At 35.9% G+C, this 26373-nt stretch overlaps 1 protein-coding gene across 1 annotated transcript in view; it reads left to right on the forward strand.

Annotated features, from left to right (window-relative positions):
- The window catches only part of LOC117720479 (cadherin-related family member 4-like), a 118581-nt gene extending 111161 nt beyond the window's left edge, over positions 1-7420 (forward strand). Inside the window, exon 23 of the mRNA XM_076913180.1 lies at positions 7162-7420. Within this exon, the coding sequence (XP_076769295.1) occupies positions 7162-7236 (75 nt within the window). The 3' untranslated portion in view covers positions 7237-7420. The remainder of the gene's footprint in view (positions 1-7161) is intronic.
- Positions 7421-26373: the final 18953 nt, after the last annotated feature.

Here is a 26373-nt window from a genome sequence, read left to right on the forward strand (position 1 = left end):
TTTGACACAGGTACCATCATATGTTTTACAAACACTATTATGTTAAGCTTTCCACTGAACTAATTGAACATCTTACTCCCTGGCTCCAATGAGTCTTTCCTAGTGTGATTTCTGGCATCTTTCATGGAATGCTGAACTCTCCCAAACATGGTCAACATATATCATAACTAGTCACTCTTTTAACGCCTTTGTCTCTGCTCTTCCATTCTACTCATTCTAGACATGTTTTTCCATAATAGCCCTCAAGACTTTGTCATGAATGCTTCTAACACTTTCAAAGCTCTAGATTAAAGATATATTCCTTTCTGGTTATTTCTCAAATTGATTAAAAATATTCAGATATTATCAACTTACCCCAACTTCTTTATATTGATTGTCATGCTTCTTTTTTTGTTTTTTCTTTGTTGTGTTCAATATATCTCTCTCTCCCTCCCCCCGTCTCTCTGTTTGTGTTTCTGTGTGCACTTGTGTATGCATGCATATTTGTATATATGTGAATATACACATGTAGGCATATGAAAGAGAAAGATCAATATTAGATATCTTTCTAAATCAATTTTCATGTTAATTTTATAGACCAACTCTCACTCATTAGCTCAGACTGTTAGCTACTAAGCTCTGGGATTCTATTGATCTATATGCTCCCTTCCTCACGGTTAATGTTATAGACATACTTGACCATGTGCAATGCTTGATTGTGTGCTAGAGATGCAAGCTTGGGTCCTCATGCTTGCCCAACAGGCCCTTACCCATGGAACCATCTCCAGAACCCTGTGCATCTTCTTTCTCCATTGTCACATAATGTTGCACTTAGTTTTTATTTGTCTGGCGTCATAGTTCCACTTACAAGCATTTCACATCTTTCTCACAATATCTCTTTTAAACTCATTTAGGGGAATTCTCCAATCCCAATTAAATCCACATGTCTATTGTATGACAGCATGGATCTGCAGTGTGTTTCCTAGGAAAATGCCATAGTTCTGTCTTCTTAACTCACTACAATTTAGGACATTGCTTTCAAAGGGCAGCTCAGCATAACCAGACTAACTATAAATTCATAATCAATCAGCTTTCCCACTTTGAATGAGGATCCTTGACAGTTCTTCTATTTTCCCTAATTTCTAACACATTCCTGTCTTCTCACTTTGAACTGTGATATCTTCTGAATATTTCACAAACAAAAAGACAAGATTAGATTCAAAACTCACTCCGATGTGCTTGGAGAGATGCCACAGTAGTTCACAGCATATGCTGCTCTTACAGAGGAACTAAGTTTGGTTCCCAATACCTACAACTGGTGGCTTACAACTGTGTGTAACTGTACCTCTAGTGAATCGGGTGTCTTGATATTTATGGATGCCCACATACACATGCATACACCTACATGTGCACATGCATGTACGCACACACACACACAATTTTAAATAAATGAAATCTTTTTAAAGTCTCTTGGGCTCTTAAAAGGCCACAGTCTATCTTTCAGGTACCATGGTGTCTTTGTTCCTATCTCAGTGTTCAACTCTTCTTATGTATTAAGTACCCTTCTCTGATAATTTCATCAAAAATATTTTTCTGCATTTTTTTTCTGCTGTTTAATTTGTATGGCCTGAGATGGCAAGTCACTATTTTGCTTTTCTCATGTTCTCACAATTCTACTTTAAGGTGCTTCTAGTTATACAATTCACCCTTATAGGAACCCATCTCAACTCTTTGTAGTGAGAAGCACTGAGTAGCTGTATACAATTGCTAACCTCCATATTCATTCAACTCAAAAGGGGTCCTCATATAATCAATATTTTATTTATATGCCCCTTACCCATATAATTTAGAAGAGAATTGGCCTAATTGTGTTTTCTCTAAACCTGTTGTTGTAAATACAGTAGGAAAATAACACTAAATGCTCCTTTATTGGTCATAGTGTCAAACAAGACAATTACTCTCTTCTCAGATTTCTTGTGTATAAAGGACTCTAGGACAATAGGACATAATTGTAAAGCATTATTTTTATTAGTATTTATGAGGTAATTAATAATTTGATCATCTGCATATAGTGATAAAAACTTGGAATAAAGTAATAATTATAAATTGTTTTTCTAGCCATAAGTAGTTTATGATGGACATGCGGTAGATCCTGGTAAAAAGCATTTCATGTCAATCAATACTCCTGATTCTAAAACATGGAAACCTTATATAACACTGAAGAGAAGCATTAGTGTGTTATTTATATCACACTATCAAGTTTTCACTATGTTAAAGACATTAATCAAGAAAGCTAAGAATATTCATTTATGCTTAAAGATCCATGTATGCTATAAATCATTGTACTCTTAAAATAGCTATTGTTTCTTTTTGTGATCACAATAATTTATAAACTTTGGAGATACTTTTTTTAAAATGTATATTACAAAAACCTAGTTCTTTAAGTAACTAGTTTCAAATGCTTCTTCTATTATCTCCCATTTACCTTCATTGTTACCTAAACAGCCTTAATTAATCATTTTTTTTCACTCAAGGAAATGTCCCTCTATTTTGCCTTATTTTTGTTTCCTATATTTCTTAGCAATTCAAATAATATATCCATTGCTATTGTATAAAGCACAAATCATTTGTGGATAATATTATGGGAACATACTAGAAATAAAAGTTTGGGGCTATGATAATATTGCCAAAATTTCAAATTATTAGCTGATAAAGATTAGTGCGTTCTCAATGTCTATAAATACACAAAACCCCAAATATATTACACTACTTCTGATGTGATAGTGCCCTTTGTAGTTTGTAATACTGTCCCAATGCACACACCTTTGATTTCTTGTAAAGGAAATCTTTATATATAGGCAACTTATATAGTTTTTAAATTTTAGGTCATTTCTGACCTACTTGACTCTTTCTCAACTAGCCAACCCATATTTGAAAAGGGAATAGAGTTCATATCCTCTTGATAAACTCTGTTAAATGGCATATCTCTATTGTGCTTAGAAAATAATTGCCCAGTATATATAATAACACTGGTCTCTGTTATCCTTCAAATATACTTATTTAAAGACAATATGAAATGCCAACTAAATTATTATGCCTTGTGCTAAGTAAATACTATGTATTCAAATTATGTTTGATTAAAGGGGGTTTTCTATTTGAGCTATTGCTGGTCACCTTTAAGAATGTAAATAACAAGGTTCAAAGATTAATAACAAAATTATGTGTGCAATCAGGTAAAATCTATTTTTTCCAAAGATTTTTTTAAAAGTAGAATTTAGGAAAGAGGATAGTAGGACAACATAGAGGACGTCATGTGATACCTTATCTTTGTCCACAGATAGTATAAAGCTCTGTGTCTGGACATTATATTTGTCAGTCTCTATTTCTCTCTCTCTCTCTCTTATGTGTGTAATGATAAGATATGGAGACATTTTCCTGAAAGGGTAAGTGAGGTGAACAATATGTATTGTTTACTTCAGATGTGGAAAGTATAAAGAGACAAATTGGAGTTTGGAATATTTTGGAGTCATATTATTATTGTTTAGTTTTTAAACACACCTAGTCTGTTCTTTCTTCTGTAATTCTGTAGTTGACATTATTGTTAGGAGTTGCTGACACCTGTATCCAAACAAAGGTTTTGGTTGACTAAGGATGGATACAGGAACAACAAGTTTATGCCTCAAGTGATTCCAATGTGCACTGCAAATCTTATTCTCTGTTTTCAGAGGCAACCAGAATGTTCTCCTACAACCTAATAAATTATCATATAAAATATTACTATAATAATATAAATATGTGGTGAGCAAAGGAAATTTATGGATATGAAACAGATGAAGTCCTGAGTGAATGTGTATTATCAATAAGGACCTGATCTGTCACACCACAGGGACATTGTAAAGCCTTTATGACATCAAGTTCCAGGACGTTTCTGGTCAAAATACAAGGGTTTACCAATAATTGACTAATGTGTACAGAATCTAGAAGCACAGCTTCTTCCTTCCTGGTGACTGAAATATGGCCCTGTGCCCCTATGGAGACTGGCGAACTCCCCGTCTCTGTGTTACACAGAAGACATGTGCTGGAGTATCAGGTTATTGCATTGGTGTTGTTCCATTTGGCTCACAAGTCCACCTGATCCCAGTTTTTCAGTATGCATGCCTGTATGCCTGTCATTTCTTCATTCCCACGTCACCCTAGTCAGGTTTCCAAGATCAAGCCATGCAGTGTGTGGCATGAATACACTTTGCTAAAGGACTGAATGAGACCCAAGCATTGCAGGGGAAAGCTGCATGTCCCTAAGCGCGAGGGCGTGAGTTCTCTGTTGTGTTGTGGGTCCCCGCGTCTGTCACGGCTCAGAGTGGCAGGAGCCTGAGTGATCTTGACTGAGTTTGTTCCATGAATTTCCACCCTCAAACCTCACACAAATCATATTCAATAAGGTTATTTTGGTTTAAAGAGTAGCTGTGGGCTAGACTATTTGAAATTATTTGTAGTACCATTTGGTTCGCATTTGTGTGTACCCACCATGTGTAAAGTGCAGCATCTTATCTTGAGGGTGTCTTCTCTGCATGGGTTATAGCCCGTTCGTGTTTGACTCCAAGTCCCCAAGAAATAAAAGCACTTTTCCTTGAAGCCATTTCAGCAAAGTGTGTCCATATTTGAGTTCCCTACTTCATGCTCCCTGTGTCTGTCTGCTTCTGGAGTCTGAATCTCCGGCTGCCTGAAGGCTGTCTTGTGAGTCCATTTGTCCCTGTCTTCTGTATGTGTGTCTATCCCAACGTCTGTGGGTTGTAAGACCTCTCTCTCTCTCTCTCTCTCTCTCTCTCTCTCTCTCTCTCTCTCTCTCTCTCTCTCTGTGTATGTGTGTGTGTGTGTCTTTCTCCTTCTCTCATTCTCTTTCTCCAATTTTCTCTCTGTCATCTATTACTATCTGTCCCTAACAAAGGGTTTTATTCTCTATTTATTGAATCACATAAAAAACATCATATGGAGTAAGGAATGATATAATTTACAAAAATTTTTAACAGATTTTTACAAGGGATTAAGTCACTCACTCCAACTGATCTCAACTAACCCATGTAAGAAATATCATTGTTTATTAACCAACAGCAGTAAGTTGCCTTCAAATTTTTTGGTTGATTTTGGGAAGTTGCTTTAAATTACTGCATTTGTTGCTTTCAGCATTATCCATCCATTTCAGCAGTCATCCATTATGCTTGTTTAGGGCCTTGGAAGAGTATATAAGTAAGATTTCAGCTATACATAAGTGTAGGTTGTAAAAGTTGATGACATGTATGCCTGAAACAAATAAGATTGGTTGCTATAATGTTCTCTTAAAGACAGGCCAGGCAATGAGTTTGAGTACACAGTAGACTGTCTTAAGTGACTTCAAGATATATTATTGACTCTCATTGTGAGCTCCAACAAAAGTTCTGGTCTCTTAGAATATAAGATAAATTTTTAGGAATAGTGCGTTGTACAATTCTCATTGTTAATATCTCAATAAGACTGCTCTTTAGAACCTAGAAAAATGGAGTCAGCAGATGTTAGTGACAACGTACAGGAGAGTCCCTCAAGAGCACAAGTAGATCCATGAAGCTTCCTAAGAGAGAGTGAAGGCATTTCATTGACAGAATGCAGTAATAAGAAGAAACCAGTATATGCTTATTATGAATTTGTAAGGAAATTAAACTTAATCTAAATCTCACATTTATTCTTCTCTTACATGTTATATATAAATCAATGAACATATACTTGAGATCATTTGGGTAATTATTAGAGAACCTGGTATCATGGGGTGTATTATTGTTTTCAGTAAGATCAATACGTTTAGAAACATATGTGGCAATAGACGCAATAATTAATCTTAATTATTATATTATATATATATACAATTATTTCCATTGTATAATATTTCCATTGTACAATTATTTCCAATGTATAATATTTCCATTGGTATTGTCTTTACTAATAAAATTATATTTTAATACATAACTTAATATTCAAGCTTTTACTAAAATTTAAATCCCATATTTTCTTTCATCAGTGACAGAAATACAATATCCATTTAATAGACAAGACACAGGATGCCAAGAAGTTGTCAATGATGTCAAGATACTTAACTTGATATTCAAATTTTTACTAAAATTTTAATTCAGTATTTCTTTCTTCAGTGACAGAAATGCAGTATCTACAGAACAGCCAGACAAGGGGATGAAAAGAAAATTATTTCAGCCGTAGACATTTTGACTTTAACCAGAAGAAAGGTTACTATATCTCAATGTCAGTTGTTTTATTTGAAAAGGTCTTTGAAAACATAGCTTTTTAACAATAAAAGACCATCAAGTTTTCCAACATAGCCTAGCGCTTCTGTGTAACCTGTCTCATGCTTTGATGTGCCTCGTTTCTACTGCTGCACTTGTAAAAGTTGATATGCCATAAAGATATGCTTGTGAACAGTTAAGAATCTATTGTGATGTATTTATCACCCATTGAAAATACACTGATCTAAATTATGCTCAAATTGTATTGCTATCTCAATAACTAGTTTTAATGTATTTAGGATTAATGGTCATCATATGGATTAACTTGGAATATAAAACAAACACTAGAAGACTAAGTTCTTCATTAAGTTACCAAGAGATTTGTTTTTAGTTTTAAAAGATAAGGTTGAGTATGTATAATAAATTCATATTTTGTAAATGACATTTTCTGATTGTTTTTATTTATGTGTATGGGTGTGTCTACATGTCTGTATGTGCACCATATGTGTTCAAGTACCTTCAAAAGACAAAAGAGAATGTTATATCCTATAACTGAAGTTATAGGCTGTTGTAAGCCACCTCATTTGGGTGCTGGAAAGAAAATCCAGGTTTTCTGCAATATCACTAAACTTCTTAACTATATAACCATCTTTCCCATGCCTATTTTAGGACTCTTCCATGAGTCCTATATAATCTTATGTACCAACAAACCTTAAACTCTTTGGTGTTCTGATAATGAGTGGTATATCAATTGCAATGAAAAGAAAGACAGTTAATTTCATTTACCTGGGTTTTGTGAAAATAGGTACATCTTAAGTCAGATTTTCTGAAAATAAATTTTTAAAATGTTTTTCAATTTAAAAATAAAAATGAAATGTTATATTCTGACTATGGTTTCCCCACACCCAACTCTTTTCAGATTCCACCTCCATCAAAGAAGAAAGAGATTCAAAGCCATGCATTTGACCTTTTGTTTTTCACGATAAAACACTAATTCTGTACGAACTGTGCCCAACTCATGTTATATTTGATTATGTGTCTGAGAACTAAAAATGGTCAGCAAATGGAACAAGAACTGAGAAACTTGTCATCACATTGGACTTTGACTAACTGAAGTTGGCCTGAAGTCCTTTATTTTACCAGAATCTTGGTGAAATAAAGAATCTTGGAGATTCTTATGTCCAGGAGCTTGTTTTTTGCAGGGGGCAGATGAAAGGGCTTATTTAGTTTACATTTGGAGAATAACAGAACAGGTGCTTAAGGAAGGAAGCTGGGGGTAGAAATCAAATAGGAATACTGCTTACTGTCTTGTTCTTTGTGACTTCCTCAGCGTATTTTCCTATGCATAAGAAAACCCCAGTATGGCCTGTTCAGGGACAGCACTGCCTACAGTGAGCTTACTCATCCCTTATCATGTTTTTTTTTTTTTCCTTTTTAAAAGATGGCTCAGAGGTTAAGAGCACTGTGCTCTTCCAGAGGTCCTGTGTTCAATCCCAGCACCCATGTAGTGGCTCACAGCCATCTATAATGGTGTTTGAGGCCCTCTTTTGGCATACAGACATACATGCAGATAGAGCATTCATATACATAACATACATCTTTAAAAAAACCCTATAGGATCTGATTTTTGAGGTCAGGGTGATGCCACAGACTCTAGGAACCAATTTCAATATGATTCTTATGCACTTCTAGTTAATAATTTCTGCAAGTTAACTCAGTTCTGGGTCCTAGGCATAAGAGCTCAACCTTGAATTGGAGCATCTGCCTTAAACTTCAGGTTGAGCTTAAACTTCAGGTTGAGAGATTTAGTTGTAGAAATACTCCTGCTGATTAGGTAGCATATGTCTTTGTGAGATAATGCATCTCAGCAAAAATGCCCATACACATAAAATTTTAAAAAGAATACACTTAAAATCTGTAAAATAATTTTAGAATGGACTCAGAAACTCAAAGTCAATTACATTCATGTTCAAAAGAAAAACCTTAAGGCAGATAAACTTTAATGATTAGCAGCTACCTCGAAGAGAGTAGAGAAGAGAAAGGAAAAACAATATGCTATTTAAGTCAGGTTACAATCAGTTACATGGCAGATGAACAACCGTTTGATAGTGCGTGGAGCTTTAAAGAAACAGCAAAAAAGCTCAAAGACCAGAGAAGGTATAGTCAGTCTCAGGCTACAATCTGAAAGAAGAAGACGGGAGTGAACACAATGAATAGATAGACCTCTGTGAGTCAAAACTCAAGAAACACAGTTAAAGACAGTTGAACTTCAGGGTGGCTCCCAGAAGCACTGAGAAGGGAAGGGCAAAAATTCTAGGAGGAAAAAATACATTATCTCAAACATGAACTTGCCTTCCTACCCTCTTGTAGAATAGTTCCTTAGTGAAGTGCTGGGTCAGTCTGACTGGCTTACCACAGGGTCTAAGATAAGAACATGACTCCATATAGAAGTAGAGTCCATTCTTTACTGTTTCAGCGCTAGAATTCTATACTGAGAAATAAAAAAGATATGAGTAGTCGGATCAAAAGAAGAGATGTTATATGAAGAACTAAATTCATTCTTCCTGTTGCTATTATTAGTGCCAATGTGTCTTTAGGTTTTTATTTGATAGTTGTCTGTATATAGAAATTCAATTTTGTGTGTGTATGTGTGGGCAAATTTTCTATCCCACAATTTTATTAAATTGATTTACTTTTAACAAGAGTTTTGTTTAAGAACTTGTTATAAATGATCATATCACTTAAAATTAGTACACAAAACTAAAATTATTTTTCTGAAGGATAAACAAAATTGAAAAATCTTTAGTCCGATAAAGAAAATTGGAAAGAAAGTTCATGTAAACTCAAAAATGACCAGGAAGACATTATTACTGATGAAAAATATCATAAGAAACTATGAGCAATTACCACAAATTATGCAATTTAGAAGGAATGGGTAAGTTCCGAGAAACATAAAAAGATTTGAAAATTTAAAGAGAAAACAGATGCTGTACGGTAACAAATGGAATATTTTATCAGAAGAAAAAATCTTATTAAAGAACCGCCAAGGATAAAATGGCTTACTGCTGCGTTCTTCCAAACTTTTAGTGAGTTAATACCAACACATTTCAAATTTTTCCTAAAGATTGATAAGGAAACAATACTTCTCGGAGTTCTGAAGACAACATGCACTGACACAATGAAGTTGCCCAGACACACTGTGAGATGGGAAAACCACAGACTAATCCATGAAAAGTTATGCAAAAATTCTCAAAAGGGTCCAGAATGACATTTCAATTAAGATGATTGAATGTGTAATCTCAAAGACTGAAGTTAGATTCCAGCACCCATATAACAAGCCTGGTATCCCTGTATATATGCTTCCCCAATTTTAAGGGAGACGGGCATAGGAATAAATCTTGTGCTTATTGATTTCCTGCTTAGCCTAATAAATTTAAGCCCCAAGATGAAGGAGAGACCTTACCTAAATGAAATAGAGGAAAACTGAAAAAGAAGACACCAAATGCCCTCTTTGGCCTCCTAAACCTACACACACAGACACACACACACACACACACATACACACAGACACACACACAGATATCTGCTACATATAAAAAACGCTTTACATTAAAAACAAATGGAATTTACCATAATGCAAATAATGTTTAATATGCAAATAAATTAGCAGGGTGAACTACGCTAATAAAACAAGGGATGGAAAATGGAGGCTCATCTGAAGAGATGCAGAAAAATATGGTAATCTACTTTGGGGGAAAAATATTCTTTGCAAGCTAGATGTTGAAGGAATTGACCTCAACATAGTAAATTATGTAGGTGCCCTAGCGTGGTCCTTTGTGCTGAGACAGTCTCTTAGCTGGTCTGCTTGGGTGAAGATACCATATCCTGACCCATCCTAGAGGAACCACTGCACTCAGAGCAACGAGTAAGAATACTCCGCTACAACCGTATACCCCTGAGCTGCAGCCAGGAGACTGGGGCATTCAGGACTCATCAACCACCCAAACTCTACACTTTGGGATACCACTCCCCTTCTGGCCCTCACTTGGTCCTTTCTGCTGGGGCAGACTCCTAGCTGGTTTGCCCCCATGAAGACACTATATCCTGACCCAACCTAGAGGAACCACTTCACTTAGAACATCAGAGGAACCACTCAGAGCAGCAGTGGAACCACTGCACTCAGAGCAGGAGAGAACTGGCTGCACTTAGACCGGTTGAGGAAGCTGGATTATCAGGAGTTCTAAGATGCCCAGGATCATAGGATTTCGGGGTCCCAGTGGCAGCCTGAGTACCAGGAGCTCTTCCACAGAGGATCTCAGGATCACAGGGTCACAGAGACAGCTGGACTGTGAGGAGTTCTGATACAAGCAAGATAACAGAAGAGACAGGATTCATTCAGAGACAGTGAGTGCAGGTAGCACTAGAGACAACCAGATGGCGAAAGAACATAAGCAACAGAAACAAAGGTTACCCAGCATCATCAGAACCCAGTTCTCCTACCATAACAAGTCCTGGATATCCCATCACACTTGAAAAGCAGGATTCAGATTTAAAATCATTTCTCATTGTGATGTTAGAGGACTTTAGGAAGGACATAAATAACTCCCTTAAAAAAAATACAGGATAATACAGGTAAACAGGTAGAAGCCCTTAAAGAGGATACTCAAAAATCCCTTAAAGAGTTGCAAGAAAACACAATCAAACAGGTGAAGAAATTAAACAAAACCATCCAGGATCTAAAAATGGAAGCAGAAATAATAAACAAATCCCAAAGGGAGACTACCCTGGAGATAGAAAACCTAGGAGAGATCAGGAGTCATAGATGCAAGCATCACTAACAGAATAGAAGAGATAAAAGAGAGAATCTCATGTGCAGAAGACACCGTGGAAGACAATGTCCCAACTGTCAAAGAAAATGCAAAATGAAAATAGTTCTTAACCCAAAACATACAGGAAATCCAGGAAACAAAGAGAAGACCAAACCTAAGGATAATAGGTATAGATGAGAGTGAAGATTCCCAATTTAAAAAGCCAGTAAATATCAACAAAATTATAGAAGAAAACTTTCCTAACCTAAAGAAATAGATGCCCATGAACATACAAGAAGCTTACAGAATGCCAAATAGACTAGACCAGAAAAGAAATTTCTCCCTTAACATAATAATCAAAATATCAAATGCACAAAACAAAGAAAAAATATTAAAAGCACTAAGAGAAAAAGGTAAAGTAACATATAAACACAGACCTATAAGAATTACACCAGATGTCTCACCAGAGACTATAAAAGCCAGAAGATCCTGGACTGATATCATACAGACCCTAAGAGAACACAAATGCCAGCCCAGACTACTATACCCAGTAAAACTATCAATCACTATAGATAAAGAAACTAAAATATTCCATGATAAAACCAAGTTTACACAATATCTTTCCACAAATCTAGTTCTATAAAGGATAATAGATGAAAAACTCCAACACAAGGAGGGAAACTACAACCTAGAAAAAGCAAGAAAGTAATATTTCAACAAACCCAAAGGAAGATAGGTACACAAACATAATTACACCTCTAATAACAAAAATAACAGGAAGCAACTATCATTTTTCCTAAATATCTCTTAACATCAATGGACTCAATTCCCCAATAAAAAGAGATAGACTAACAGACTGGATACCTAAACAGGACCCAGAATTTTGCTGCAGACAGGAAACACACCTCAGTGACAAAGAGAGTCACTACTTCAGAGTAAAATGCTGGAAAACAATTTTCCAAGCTAATGGTCCCAAAAAACAAGCTGGAGTATCCATTCTAATATCGAATAAAATTGACTTTCAACCAAAAGTAATAAAAAAAAATAATGAAGGACACTTCATAATTGTCAAAGGAAAAATCTACCAAGATGAACTCTCAATTCTGAACATCTATGCTCCAAATGCAAGGGCATCCACATTCATAAAAGAAACTTTACTAAAGCTCAAAGCACACATTGCACCTCACACAATAATAGTTGGGGACTTCAACATCCCACTCTCAGCAATGGACAAATCATGGAAACAGAAACTAAACAGAGACACAGTGAAACTAACAGATGTTATGAACCAAATGGATTTAACAGATATCTATAGAACATTTCATCCAAAAACAAAAGAATATACCTTTTTCTCAGCACCTCATGGCACCTTCTCCAAAATAGACCACATAATTGATCAAAAGTAGGCCTTAACAAATATAAAATGATTGAAATAATCCCTTGCATCCTAACAAATCACCACTGACGAAGGCTGGTCTTCAATAACAAAAACAATGGAAAGCCCACATACATGTGGAAACTGAACAATGCTCTAATCAATGATAACTAGGTCAAGAAAGAAATAAAGAAAGAAATTAAAGGCTTTTTAGAATTTAATGAAAATGAAGGCTCTTCATGCCTAAACTTATGGGATCCAATGAAAGAAGTGCTAAAAGGAAAACTCATAGCTCTGAGAGCCTACAAAAATAAGCTGGAGAGCACATACACTAGCAACGTGACAGCACACCTGAAAGCTCTAGAACAAAAAGAAGCAAATACACAATAGGAGTAGATGGCAAGAAATAAACTCAGGGCTGAAATCAACCAAGTAGAAACAAAAAGAACTATACAATGTATCAACAAAACCAAGAGCTGGTTCTTTGAGAAAATCAACAAGATATACAAACGCTTTAGCCAGACTAACCAGAGGGCACAGAGGCCGCATCCAAATTCATAAAATTAGAACTGAAAATGGAGATATAACAATAGACACTGAGGAAATTCAAAAAATCATCAGATCCTACTACAAAAACTTGACCTCAACAAAACTGGAAAATCTGGATGAAATAGACAATTTTCTAGACAGATACCAGGTACCAAAGTTAAATCAGGAGTAAACTATCTAAAAAGTCCCATAACCCCTAAAGAAATAGCAGCAGTCCTTAAAATCTCCCACCAAAATAAGACCAGGACCAGATGGTTTTAGTGAAGAATTCTATCAGACCTTCAAGAAAAACCTAATACCAATTCTCTTCAAACTATTCCACAAAATAGAAACGTAAGGAACACTACCAAATTCATTCTATGAAGTTACAATTACACTCATACCTAAACCACACAAAGATACAACAAAGAAAACTTCAGGCCAATCTCCCCTATGAATATTGATGCAAAAATACTCAATAAAATTCCTGAAAACCGAATCCAACAACACATCAAAACAATCATCTATCATAATCAAGTAGGCTTTATCCTGGGAATGCAGTGATGGTTGGTTCAATATATAGAAATCCATCAATGTAATCCACCATATAAGCAAACTCAAAGAAAAAAATCCCATGATCATCTCATTAGATGTTGAGAAAGCATTTGACAAAATTCAATATCTCTTTATGGTAAAGGTTCTGGAAAGATCAGGAATTCAAGGCCAATACCTAAACATAGTATAAGCAATATACAGCAAACCAGTACCCAACATCAAACTAAATGGAGAGATACTTTAAGCAATCCACTAAAATCAGGGACTAGACAAGGCTTCACACTTTCTCCCTACCTATTCAAATTAGTACTGGAAGTCCTAGCCAGAGCAATTAGACAAAAAAGGAAGTCAAAGGGGTACAAAGGAGGAAGTCAAAATATCACTATTTGCAGATGATATAATAGTATACTTAAGTGACCCCAAAGCATCCACAGTGAGCTCCTAACCCTAATAAACAACTTTAGCAAAGTGGTTTCATATAAAATTAAATTGAACAAATCAGTAGCCTTCCTCTACTTGAAGGATGAACAGGTTGAGAAAGAAATGACACACTTCACAATAGTCACAAATAATATAAAATACCTTGGTGTGAATCTAACCAAGGAAGTGAAAGATCTGTACGACAAGAACTTCAAGTCTCTGAAGAAAGAAATTGAAGAAGATCTCAGAAGATGGAAAGATCTCCCATGCTCATGAATTGGCAGAATTAATACAGTAAAAATGGCCATTTTTTAATCTGTAGAAAGCATTCTACAGATTTAATGCAATCCCCATCAAAATTCCAAAATCCCTGATCTAAAGCTGTACTACAGAGCAATAGTGATAGAAACTGCATGGTATGGGTACAGAGACAGGCAGAAGATCAATGGAATAGAATTGAGGACCCAGAAATGACCCACACACCTATGGTCACTTGGTCATTGACAAAGGAGCTATAACTGTCCAGTGGAAAAAGGACAACATTTTCAACATATGGTGCAGCTTCAACTGGAGGTCAGCATGTAGAAGATTGCAAATCAATCTATTTTTATCTCCTTGTACAAAGCTCAAGTCTAAGTGGATAAAGGACCTTCACATAAAACCAGATACAATAAAACTAATAAAAAAAGGAGGTGGGGGAAGCCACAAATACTTAGGCACAGGGGAAAAGTTCCTGAACAGAATACCAATGTCTTATGCTCTAAGATCAAGAATTGACAAATGGGACCTCATAAAATTGCAAAGCTTCTGTAAAGCAAAGGACACTGTCAATAGGACAAAACAGCAACCAACAGATTGGGAAAAGATCTTTACCAATCCTACATCCGATAGAGGGCTAATATCCAATATATACAAAGAACTCAAGAAATTAGACTCCAGACAACCAAATAACCCCATTAAAAATGGGGTGCAGAGCTAAACAAAGAATTCTCAACTGAAACTCGAATGGCTGAGAAGCACCTAAAAAAATGTTCAACATCCTTAGTCATTAGGAAAATGCAAAAAAAAAAAAAAAAAAAAAAAACCAACTCAGATTCAACCTCTCACCAGTCAGAATGGCTAAGAAACTGAACGAGGAGCCTTCTGTAGACTGTTCCACCTAGATATCCATCCCAGGTGCAGTCACCAAATACAGAAGCTGATGTGGATATCAGAAAGTGCATGCTGACAGGAGCCTGATGCAGCTGTCTCCTTAGAGGTCTGCCAAAGCCTGACATATACAGAGGCAGATGCTCACAGCTAACCATTGAACTGATCATGGGGTTCCCAATGAAGTAGTTAGAAAGAAGACTGAAGGAGCTGAAGGGGTTTGTGACCCCATGAGGAGAGCAACAATACCAACCAACCAGAGCTCTCAGTGTCTAAACCAACAGCCTGGGAGCACATAGGGAGGGACCCATGGCTCCAGCTATATATGTAGGGGAGGATGGCGTTGTCCAGCATAGGTGGGAGAGAAAGTCCTTGGTCCTATGAAGGGAAATTTGAGGGCGGGGAGGTTGGAGTGGGTTGGTGGGTGTGCGCACACCCTCAAAGAAGCAGGAGGAGGGGGGATGAAATAGGGGGTTTCTGGGTGGGGGAGAAATGGGAAAAGGGAATAACATCTAAAATTTAAGTAAAATATCCAATAAAAAATTTAAAAAAATAATGTAGGTAGCCTAGCATTTGAAGGTTAAAATTCAAAAGCATTTCAGCTAAGTCTTGGAGCAAAACCAAGATTTTCCTTAAAACTTCTACTGAGAGTACAGCTAGGAATACAATATAGAGAAATCAGATAAGAGAAATCATATAAAATGCATGCAAATTAGAATAGAGGGTAAAAATTATCTTTTTTATAAATAAAAGGAACCATCCTTATTTAAATAAATATAAAATTAATCTACATTATTATTATATAATTTTATTAACTTTAAAAATAATTGTAACCTAATATGCCATCTTGGCGATACTATTTAAATTCTGTTAATATTTAAAACAATGACACAGGTATGAAGAAATGTAAGCTAGAGAGAAAATTATTTGATCTGTATGAGAAACATTACATCTTTTACTCCCTTATTTATAATGCTGTATGTTTATTGAGTACTGTGCTGGGAAGCCACTGAATATATACAAAAGACTGTTAGAGACAGCATCAGGTCACCATACTAATTATTTATTTTTCAATTTAAAATATTTATTTTCAATTTATAGATATGTATATTATTAATAGTAATTCAAGCTATTTTGGGATTTTTGAGACAGAATGATTTTAATCAAGAACATTGCTCATTATGAGATTATCAGCTCATGTTTGCCACCTAGTGGCAATGAATGATATTACATGTATAAACTGTGTGTGTGTGTGTGTATATATATATATATATATATATATATAGTCTCAACAATATAAAACTCTCAAGAATAAACTAGTAAGAAGCATGCTACAGTCAGAACTTTATGCATTTGCATGTCTATTATATATAATAATATATATTATTTTTGAGATTATATTATTACATGATTTTTCTTTTCCCTTCCTTCATATAACCCAAAACCTCTCATATAAACCCTTCTCTCTTTTTGATATTAATTTCTTCTTTTATCATCAATTGTTGTAATATATACAACAGAGATAGGATAGTTTTACTGCTCTTAGCCTTCCTCAGAGTATGTAGCTATGTGGCTTTAGGGCTTCCTGGTTCATCCCACACTGGCCTTATAATGTGTGATCCTTTACTACAGTCTAAATATTTGTCATTACATCCCCAGATAAGTATAGACCTCACCCCAAATAAAGGAAACTTCTTTTTTCAACAGAGACCATTATAGAAAATCACAACTAATCAAAATGCATAGTTATGCCAGTCCTAATGGAAACATCTATGATCCGCCTAAGGCTGTGCCATCATTGAAGAAGAGTAACTGAAGGATGGATGATAAGAGCCAGAGGATCAGGGAGTTGCTGTGAGACTGTCATTTAGGGATGTCAGTAGCTACACCCATAACGTCTCACCAACCTGACTACAGAAACATGAACTGAAAAGGACAAGACCAATGGACATGCAGATGCACAAACTTCCGACTCTAACATGTTACTTACCGGTTTACTTTTGAGAGTTTATATTGCCCATTCCTGGAGTGTACGATATCCCATCTAAATGAAGCCCTATGATTTGTTTTCTTTAGACATTTTGGAACCACTTTTTTTTGTTTAATTTGTTTTGATTTTTTTTACTTTGTGTTTTGTAAGAAACGTAAGAAGATTAAATAGTTGTTGCCATCAGATCATAATGTAATCTACTTCACTCCAACATTAGTGCCCAATGCCAGAGCAGCAATGATGCTTCTCATTACTCTGCTGTGAGTGAATGTAGGATATAAAAAGTATCTATGCAAAGATATGACTAAAATTAAAACAATAGCTGTACTTAGTAAAACTATCATTTCTAGTTAGATCTTAATTTTCCTAGCCAGTAGTAAAAACTTACTAAAAATTATGAAATACTATTGAATAAGTATTAACAAATATATTATTCTTTTTTGGAAAAGCATAATTTTTAATATTCACTTTAACCAGTTGCAGCTATGACTCTCTTTATAGTTCCTGTCTCAGGAACTGGTCATGGACTAGCTCTGTGTGTGTAAGAAGCAAACACTTATGCAATGCTTGCTTACGGTAGCAGACTGAACCCACAGCACCAGAGATCTCTACATCTGGAGCAAATTAGAATCTGTTCCCTGTGATCATGAATAGTGTCTGCATACAATAGCATCAGTGAAACACCCTAGGAAATAACAACAGGGCCCTTAGCACAACTGATTCGATGATGGAAGCACCATTTAACCTGTAAAACTCAGCTCCTAGACAGTACTACCTGCCAAAACTAAAACAAAAGTCTTATCTATCAAAGACCTTTATTGCTTTGAGAAAGTCTAAAAATGTACTAACCTTGCCTTTCAGCTTCTGTATTTCCACTATGTCTAACTGTTCTTCTTAATTGAAGTATGTCAACCCAGAACATGGTTTTTGTACTTAAAAGTTCACCTTGAAAGACTCAGGGCAACACTGATCAGCATCCTGATGAACACATCAGTGTAGTCACCGGCCGGCTGATAAAGACTTTTCTACCAGCTTAAACACATGTCCAAACAGTCTTCTCTGCTGAGCATCCTACTACAGAAACATGTTTTCATGTCTATGACACAAATTATTTTATCAATACCACTATAAAGTAAAAGAACACAAGAAACAGATGTCCCATTTTGCCATTTTGATGTGTAAATGTATAATCCAAACTGTAAATGTTATCTAATTTCAGTAAACATAAGAATATTTTACTTCATTTATATTATAAATTATGTCAATGCAACTATTTTAACCAAAATTATAATCAATATTTTATGTTTTAATAAAATCATATTTCTGACAATTTATTTGATAAAGAATCTGGGTGAAAATTCGGTAGAGTTCAGCAGCACTTGCAAAGTAAATTATGAAAGTATCACTGATAAATAATGCCAACAGTATTAGGAGCAACCTAACCATGGAGCACAATACCTGTCTGGAGAAGGCTTCCATACCATCTAAAGGCAGTGAGAATCGCCAACATTTTATGGAACATAAATCGTTTATGGGATTATATCACATACAACACAGTTTAATATCTGTAAAATAAAAAGGTCCAGGGAAATTTCAAATATATGTTTAAATGTGTTTAGGTCATAATTAAAATAAGATAATTAAAATGTCTTCGTTTTCTCAATTTGTGAGTAGATATATATTATTTTTTGATTCCTCTAAAGTTGATCATTTTGTAGGTGAAAGTTTGTTATTGTAAGAAACTTGAAAGGGTTCAAACTGACGTTTTGTATTGTTTCTGTTTTTTTATTCCCAAAGCAATCACTCTATAGGATTCTTTCTTTTGATATGCAAGGATAGAATCAAATTTTAAAAATGAAAAAAAAAAAAAGAAACAAACATTGATAAAGAATCTTTCATCTGAAGCAGTGGAACTGTTTAAAAGCCAAAGGGTATATTATAAATTTCCCTTTACAGGGACTCCACTTTTATTCCCAAACTCACCACTGGCATTTGGAGCTCCCAGGTTTCCCTTTTCATGTGAACAAACCTTTAACCATGAATTTGATTTATCTTGACTTCTATCCCACTCATGGGATATTCACTATTATCTTCTTCCAACAATAGAATTTAATTACTGTAAGTTCTTTGAATGAAGCTAATTATCACCTTAGCATAAAAATAATTGAAAGTATAGACATAAAGCATCTGTATCAAGCTCAAGACTAGGCTATAGCCATGTCAGTCTGTTTTCATGAGATTTTTCTAAAGGTTGATAAATTCTAATAATATCATTTTGCCAGATGTGAAGATATCTGTAAAATAATATCTGAATCATACAGTAAATATTATTATGTTAAACATTGAATCAACTTAACAAGTTGCTAAAATAAATTCAAATTTGGATAATATAACTCTGATGTTGCATACTATTTCAGTTTATAAGCACTTGCTTATTTAGGTTTTTATCAGTTAATATTTATTGAATATTATTTAGAGGTCATTTTATATAAAAAGTCTTGCTCAATAAGAACAAGTGGGTGAAGATATTTTCTTTCAATGTTGTTTCACCACATGGAGTGAGTGAAGTTGAGAAATCTTAAAAACATTGCAGATGAAAATGCCTGAAATATATACCAGATGCAACTGCAAACTGACTCTGCCTGTTCTCATGGAAGTCAGATCACCTCGTAAGATTTTGTTATGTCTGGTTATCCTTTTACTGGCATACTGTCAATTATTGTCAGATAAACATTAGGAAGATGATTTCAATTCTCTTGAAAACACTTGTGGCTTTATGATGGTGAAGGTTCATTGGGGTGTGCTTACCACAAAACTCAAGGGCGGGATTGTATGTCTTTAATACAGAGTTTTGTATATTAGTCATACCTTAATTTTTCAAAACCTTAAGTCTGAATACCACCCTAACTCAGCATTTCACTCATTATGGAAGTACTCATAGAGATGAAACAAATGTCTATCAGTAATTAAAAGAATTAAATAACAATTGTACTTGGTACATACAATGGGATATTATTCAACTATAGAAGTGAAGGAATTTTTGCTATATAGTCCATCATAAATTGGGTGTATCTTGATGGAACTATTTATAGTGACACAGAGAGTTTAATACTGTGTATCTCTGTGATATGTAGAATCTAAATTAGTCAACATAAAGAAAATGGTGGTTGACAGGCACTAGAGCAAGAGGAAATAAATGGAAATAATGTTTACAGAAGAGAAATATAGGAGGTAAAGCTCACCCCCCCAAAAAAGAAATAGAAGTACAGGAGACTACAACCATAAACTCTGCAGGGATATTGTCTGATTATTGACTTCCTAGTATCTGAAATTCACTGCTATGGGGACAGAGGCAAATACAGGGGATGAGAGTAAAACATAATAAGAAAGACATAGTAGTGACATAGCTATTTATAATAACAATGAATAAACATATGTTCTTCAGGATGTTTTTGTAGTTTTTAGTAGACATTTCTTGGTTTGGAATTGTGTCAAAACAACAATTTATCAAAAAAAATGAAAGAATGCACTTTCAAAGTGCTTGCTTTCTATAAATGATTCAAATTATCACTTTGGATCAACATTGTTACCATGTTCATTTATTTAAAAATAACCATATAAATAGCTTTAATGCAAACATTAAAAAAATAATCTTGCTGCAAACAGAGAACTAGATATGTTTTGGTACCCACAAAGTACATGGCAAGATGTGCTGCCTGTGCCTGACCCTACTTGCTCTTGGGAGTTGGAGGTGAGGTGGTTCAGAATCAAAGACAGACTCTGGAAGCAGGTAAGAAGTGCCACAGATGTATATGCTGGTGTAGAGAAAAGGGAAGTTATAAAATTGTAGAAAATTGGATGGAATTTAACCTATTATGTAAACTAAGGGGATGATACCTCAGGAAGAACAAAAATGGTATGTTCTCTCAAGTGTAGATCCTCACTTTCAATGGTCTTACGCCTATAAACAAGGGATGAAGATTTGAAACTAGAGAGGAGACCATGAGGAGAACAGGAAGCATGGAGAGAGGAGGTTGAAGGAATAGGCACATGGGGCATGAGCTATGGAAAAGAGGCTCCTGGGGTGGAAAGTGGAGGAGGACAGAGGAGGAATGAAGAAGCAGGGCTGAAAAACAAAAAAGCCCAATTTTGTTTGAAAAGTTTCATAACAAAAGAATTTTATAAGCTAATTATTTTACTAATTCTTACATAATAGGTAAATTTAATAATCTTTGAAATATAAAACTAATCCATTCATTGGAGTTCTTTAACTCACATCCCCAAATAGAGAGCATAGTGTACACTGTTGAAAGACTCTATATATTCACCAGAATATCCTTCTACCTTAGAGTTGGTGGAGAAGACAGGAATATTTAAAACAGAGTATGTATACACTAGAAAATCATACTCATGCAATTTCCCAACGTTAACCTCATTTTTCTCTACACCAAAATGCATGCCACTTAAAATATTATATCAAATGAGTGAGTGTTGCAAGCCCACTCAGAAGCCTAGATCTTCTTTTTTTCTTTAATCTTTTTTTTACAGTCCAGCCATTATCCTCCTCCTGTTCTGCCTTCATCCCATTCCTCCTCCAAGACAATGTTTCCATTCCTAAACCCCTACGCAACCCACCAGATCTCCCCACTGCCTGGGTCCTCAAGTCTCTTGAGGGTTAGATGCTTCTTCTCTCACTGAGACCAGACCAGGCAGTCCTCTGCTGTATATGAGTCAGGAGCCTCATATCAGCTAGTGTATACTGCCTGGTTGGTGGCTCAGTGTCTGAGACATCTCAGGGGTTCAGGTTAGTTGAGACTGCTGGTCATCCTATGGGGTCACCCTCCTCCTCAACTTCTAGCCTTTCCCTATTTCAACCACAGGAGTCCTTGACTTCAGTCCATTGGTTGGGTGTAAGTATCTGCATCTGTCCCAGTCAGCTGCTTGTTGGGCCTCTAGGAGGGCAGCCTTGCTAGGCTCCTGTCAGTAAGCATGAATCCCATAAAACAAAGCAGCCAACAATAGCCAAGATTATCGAGTATTCCCACTCATATGGCCTTCTGTGAATCCTGGAAAGGAATTTCTAAATTGTACTATTATTCTTTTTTAAATAAAGTTGCTGTACCCTTTTGTAAATATATGGAAACCATTATTTCAATCCTTTGAATAAGAAGGCCAGAAACATCAAGCCAGATTGTAACATGTAGCATCTGTGATACACTGTGTAACTGGTTTCATTGTTCCACAGAGATATATCCTCAGCAAACTTGGGCCATTGTCGCAGCATGAAGTGGCAGCAGTGACATCAGCTCCCTAACAGACCAAGTTTTTGATTAGCTTCTCTTCTAGCCTTTGTCCACAAAGGGATTGCAGACATTCTCTCAGCAATATAGTTATCTTTGGCATATTCAACCCAGCTTCCTTTTGATACTCCTCTAAATGAGAAGCAGCCTATAATTCAAGACTTTCCGCTTTCTATCTCAAGCACTTTCTCATTAATCTGGATTTTTTTTTGGATGGGAAAGGCTTGTATATTATATCATATCATATTTATCCAATTTTAATGTTTCATGTAATTTTAATTATTTATTTTATATTACATGTGTGAGTGCTTTCCTTCATGCATTATATGTGCAGCACATATGTGCCTGGTGCCTAAGGAGGTCAGAAGGCCCTTTATCTTCTGGAGCTGAAATTAAGGATGGATGTTAGCTGTCTGTGAGTGATATATACTTTTGTCCTATGCAAGAGTAGAAAGTGCTCTTAACTGTGGGGCTATACCTCTCTATATACTATTTTATTAAAAAACAGTTTTTCAAAAAAAAAAGTCAGGCTTCTGGTCTGGGCCCAAACACTGAGCAGATCCCGGGCAGCAGCACTGCACCCAATCTCACAGAACCCAGAGGAAGCAGGACTCCTAGGGGCTCTAACCCTGGCAGTATCTTAGATAAGAAGACAGCAACATACACCCTAAACAGGGAGTAACTGTAATCTACTGGGACCCAGAAATTTACTTCTGGCCCAGAGCACTGGACCCTTCCAGTCTGGGTCTGAGCACTGAGCAGATCTTGAGCCTCAGCTCTAACCCCAGTAGTAACACCCACCCCACACAGTTCTAATACAACCAAGATAATAGGAAAGACAGGCTTCAGTCAGAGACATGGTAGATAGCACTAAGGAGATCTAGATGGTAAAAGGAAAGCACAAGAACATAAGCATCAGCAACCCAGGGTACTTGGCATCATTAGAACCTAGTTCTCACACACTAGAAAGTCTTGAATTCCCTATATCACCAGGAAAGTGAGATTCAGATTTAAAATCACTTCTAATGATGATGATTGAGGACTTTAAAAAGGACATAAATAGCACTCTCAAAGAATTTGAGGAGAACACAAATAAACAGGTAGAAATCCCTTAAAGAGGAAACACAAAAAACACTTAAAGAATTACAAGAGAACACAATCAAACAGGCGAAGGAATTGAACAAAACCATCCAGGACATAAAAATGGAAGTAGAAACAATAAAGAAATCACAAAGGGAGACTATCCTGGAGATAAAAAATCTAGGAAAGAAATCAGGAGTCATAGATGCAAGCATCACCAACAGAATACAAGAGATAGAAGAGAGAATCTCAGGTTCAGAAGATACCAGAGAAAATATTGACACAACTGTCAAAGAAAAAGCAAAATGTGAAAAGTTTTTAACACAGAACATCCAGGAAATCTAGGACACAATGAGAAGACCAAACCTAAGGATAATAGGTATAGAAGAGAGTGAAGATTCACAACTTAAAAGGCCAATAAATATATTCAACAAAATTATAGAAGAAAACTTCCCTCACCTAAAGAAATAGATGCTCATAAACATACAAGAAGCCTACAGAGTTCCAAATAGATTAGACCAGAAAAGAAATAACTCCCACCACATAATAATCAAGACACCAAATGCACAAAACAAAGAAAGAATATTAAATGCAGTAGGGAAAAAGGCCAAGCAACATATAAAGGCAGACCTATCAGAATTACACCAGACTTCTCACCAGATACTATAAAAGTGAGAAGATGCTGGACATATGTCATACAGACCCTAAGATAACACATATGCCAGTCCAGGCTACTATACCCAGACAAAACCAAATTTACACAATATCTTTCCACAAACCCAGCACTACAAAGGATAATAGTGGGAAAGCTCCAATGCAAGGAGGGAAATTATACCCTAGAAAGAACAAGAAAGAAATTCTCTTCCAACCAATCCAAAAGAAGACAGCCACACAAACAATGCCACTGCTAATAACAAAAATAACAAGAAGCAACAATCTCCTCTCCTTAATATGTCTTAACATCAATGGACTCAATTCCCCCAATAAAAAGACATTGGCTAATGGACTAGATATGTAAACAGGACCAAGCATTTTGCTGCATACAGGAAACCCACCTCAGTGACAAAGACAGACACTACCCTAGAATAAAAGACTGGAAAACAATTTTTCAAGCAAATGGTCCTAAGAAACAAGCTGGAGTAGCCATTCTAAAACCTCTACCCTTTAGGAGGGACTCATGGCTCCATCTGTATAGGTAATTGATGGTGGCCTTGTCTGGAATCAGTGGAAGTGGAGGGCCTTTGTGCCTGAAAGTTTGGATTCACTAGTGTTAAGGAATTCAAGAGCAGAGAAGCAGGAATGGGAGGATGGTGGGAGCACACCATCATAGAAATAGGAGGAGGGTGGATGTGATAAAGAGTTTGGAGGGAGGGAAGGAATGAGAGAGGAGATAACATTGAAAGGTAAATAAATAAAATATCCAATTTAAAGAAAAACAGATAATGGGTCTGGTAATTGTAGTTTAGCAGTTGAGAGTTTTTGTCAACAATTCATTATGGGGATTTTATATAATCCTCAAGGACAAGGTATTGTGGAAGAGGCTCATGAACTTTAAAAAAGATTGGTGAGACATACTGTTGCTGAGAATGGTGCTGACCTGTGAGTTTGCTGAGATCCCTGACAAGGGTGACTGGGGAGCTATATTGGACATATGTTCCTGAGCCACCTTTGTTTGAATATATCCCAGATGGGACAAGCTGCCTTGCCTCAAGTTTTTAGACCTTGTGGGATAGAGAATTGAAAAGAGAAATTATGTCTCTTATATTCTTCTTAAAGGTGCCCAGCTTTTAGGACTCAATCATGAACTGGTCTAGAATCAATCCAATATGGAAAATAATTGTATACTTTTGGAAGACTGGATCTGGACTTTGTCAGAGACATATTTGGAAGCTAGCTGTAGCTGGCTATGATGTTAGAATAACAAGAGATAATGTTGGGACAGGATCTGGATTTCAAACAAGGGTTAGTGCATGTTTTAAAGCTCTTTTAATTGTCAAGCTAAAATTAGTTTTGTCTCTTCTACAGCATGTATTGTAAGTTGCATTGACTGTATAATTTCCAATTATGTTAGTGTGTTGAAACCTGGTATGTCTGTTATGGGGGTCTATCAACCAGCTTTCATCTCACTGCCCTGAATATTAGAAATCCTTGGTTCTCTGAAAAAAGATTGAAAGTGCTGGAAGAAGTAAGTTACACTTTAAGCAGAAGCAAGAGGGTAGCAGGCTTGATTATTGCTGGTATAACAGCCTTAATTCCATTAATTGCTAGCACCACTGCTTCTGCAATAGCATTGACACAAGGAGTTAAGACAACTATTTTTGTTAACCATCTAGCAAAAAATGTTACTAATGTAGTGGGTGTACAAAAAGATTTATATAGGTATCTGGAACAACAAATGATGCTCTGTAACCCATTCAAATTACCTGAAGGAGGTTCAGGGTTCAAGAGTTAGGAGCCATCCCAAGTGTCATGACAAATATCATTGGAGTAGTATTACTTTTGAAATTCACAATGATTGTCATTATAATTAGAAAAACACGTTTAAAGACACCTGTAGGATATTTGGCATAATCCTAACGCCTCTCTGGGTGTGTTAACTTTGCATAGTGAGATTATGAATTTAAAGAATACTGCTCTGTTGATCTTTGATGCTGCAGATAATGCCAATAAAATTATCCATGGCCTGAGCTCAGTGTTTCCATTTTAGATAAACCTCAAGAATGGTATATATAGTTTGATCAGGCTAGCCCTTCTTGTCCTGGGAATATTTTTATTCCTGCTCATCTTGTTAAAGCTTATTTTTAACAACATCAACATGTTGGCAGCCAAAGTACATGGCTTAAACCTGAAAATGTATCCCCAGACAGAGTTATTAAATTAACAGGCTGGCAAGCCAAGGATGGGTAAGATTCTGCACAGAGCCTTA

Source organism: Arvicanthis niloticus, chromosome 15, assembly GCF_011762505.2.
Source record: "Arvicanthis niloticus isolate mArvNil1 chromosome 15, mArvNil1.pat.X, whole genome shotgun sequence".
NCBI classification, from domain to species: Eukaryota; Metazoa; Chordata; class Mammalia; order Rodentia; family Muridae; genus Arvicanthis; species Arvicanthis niloticus.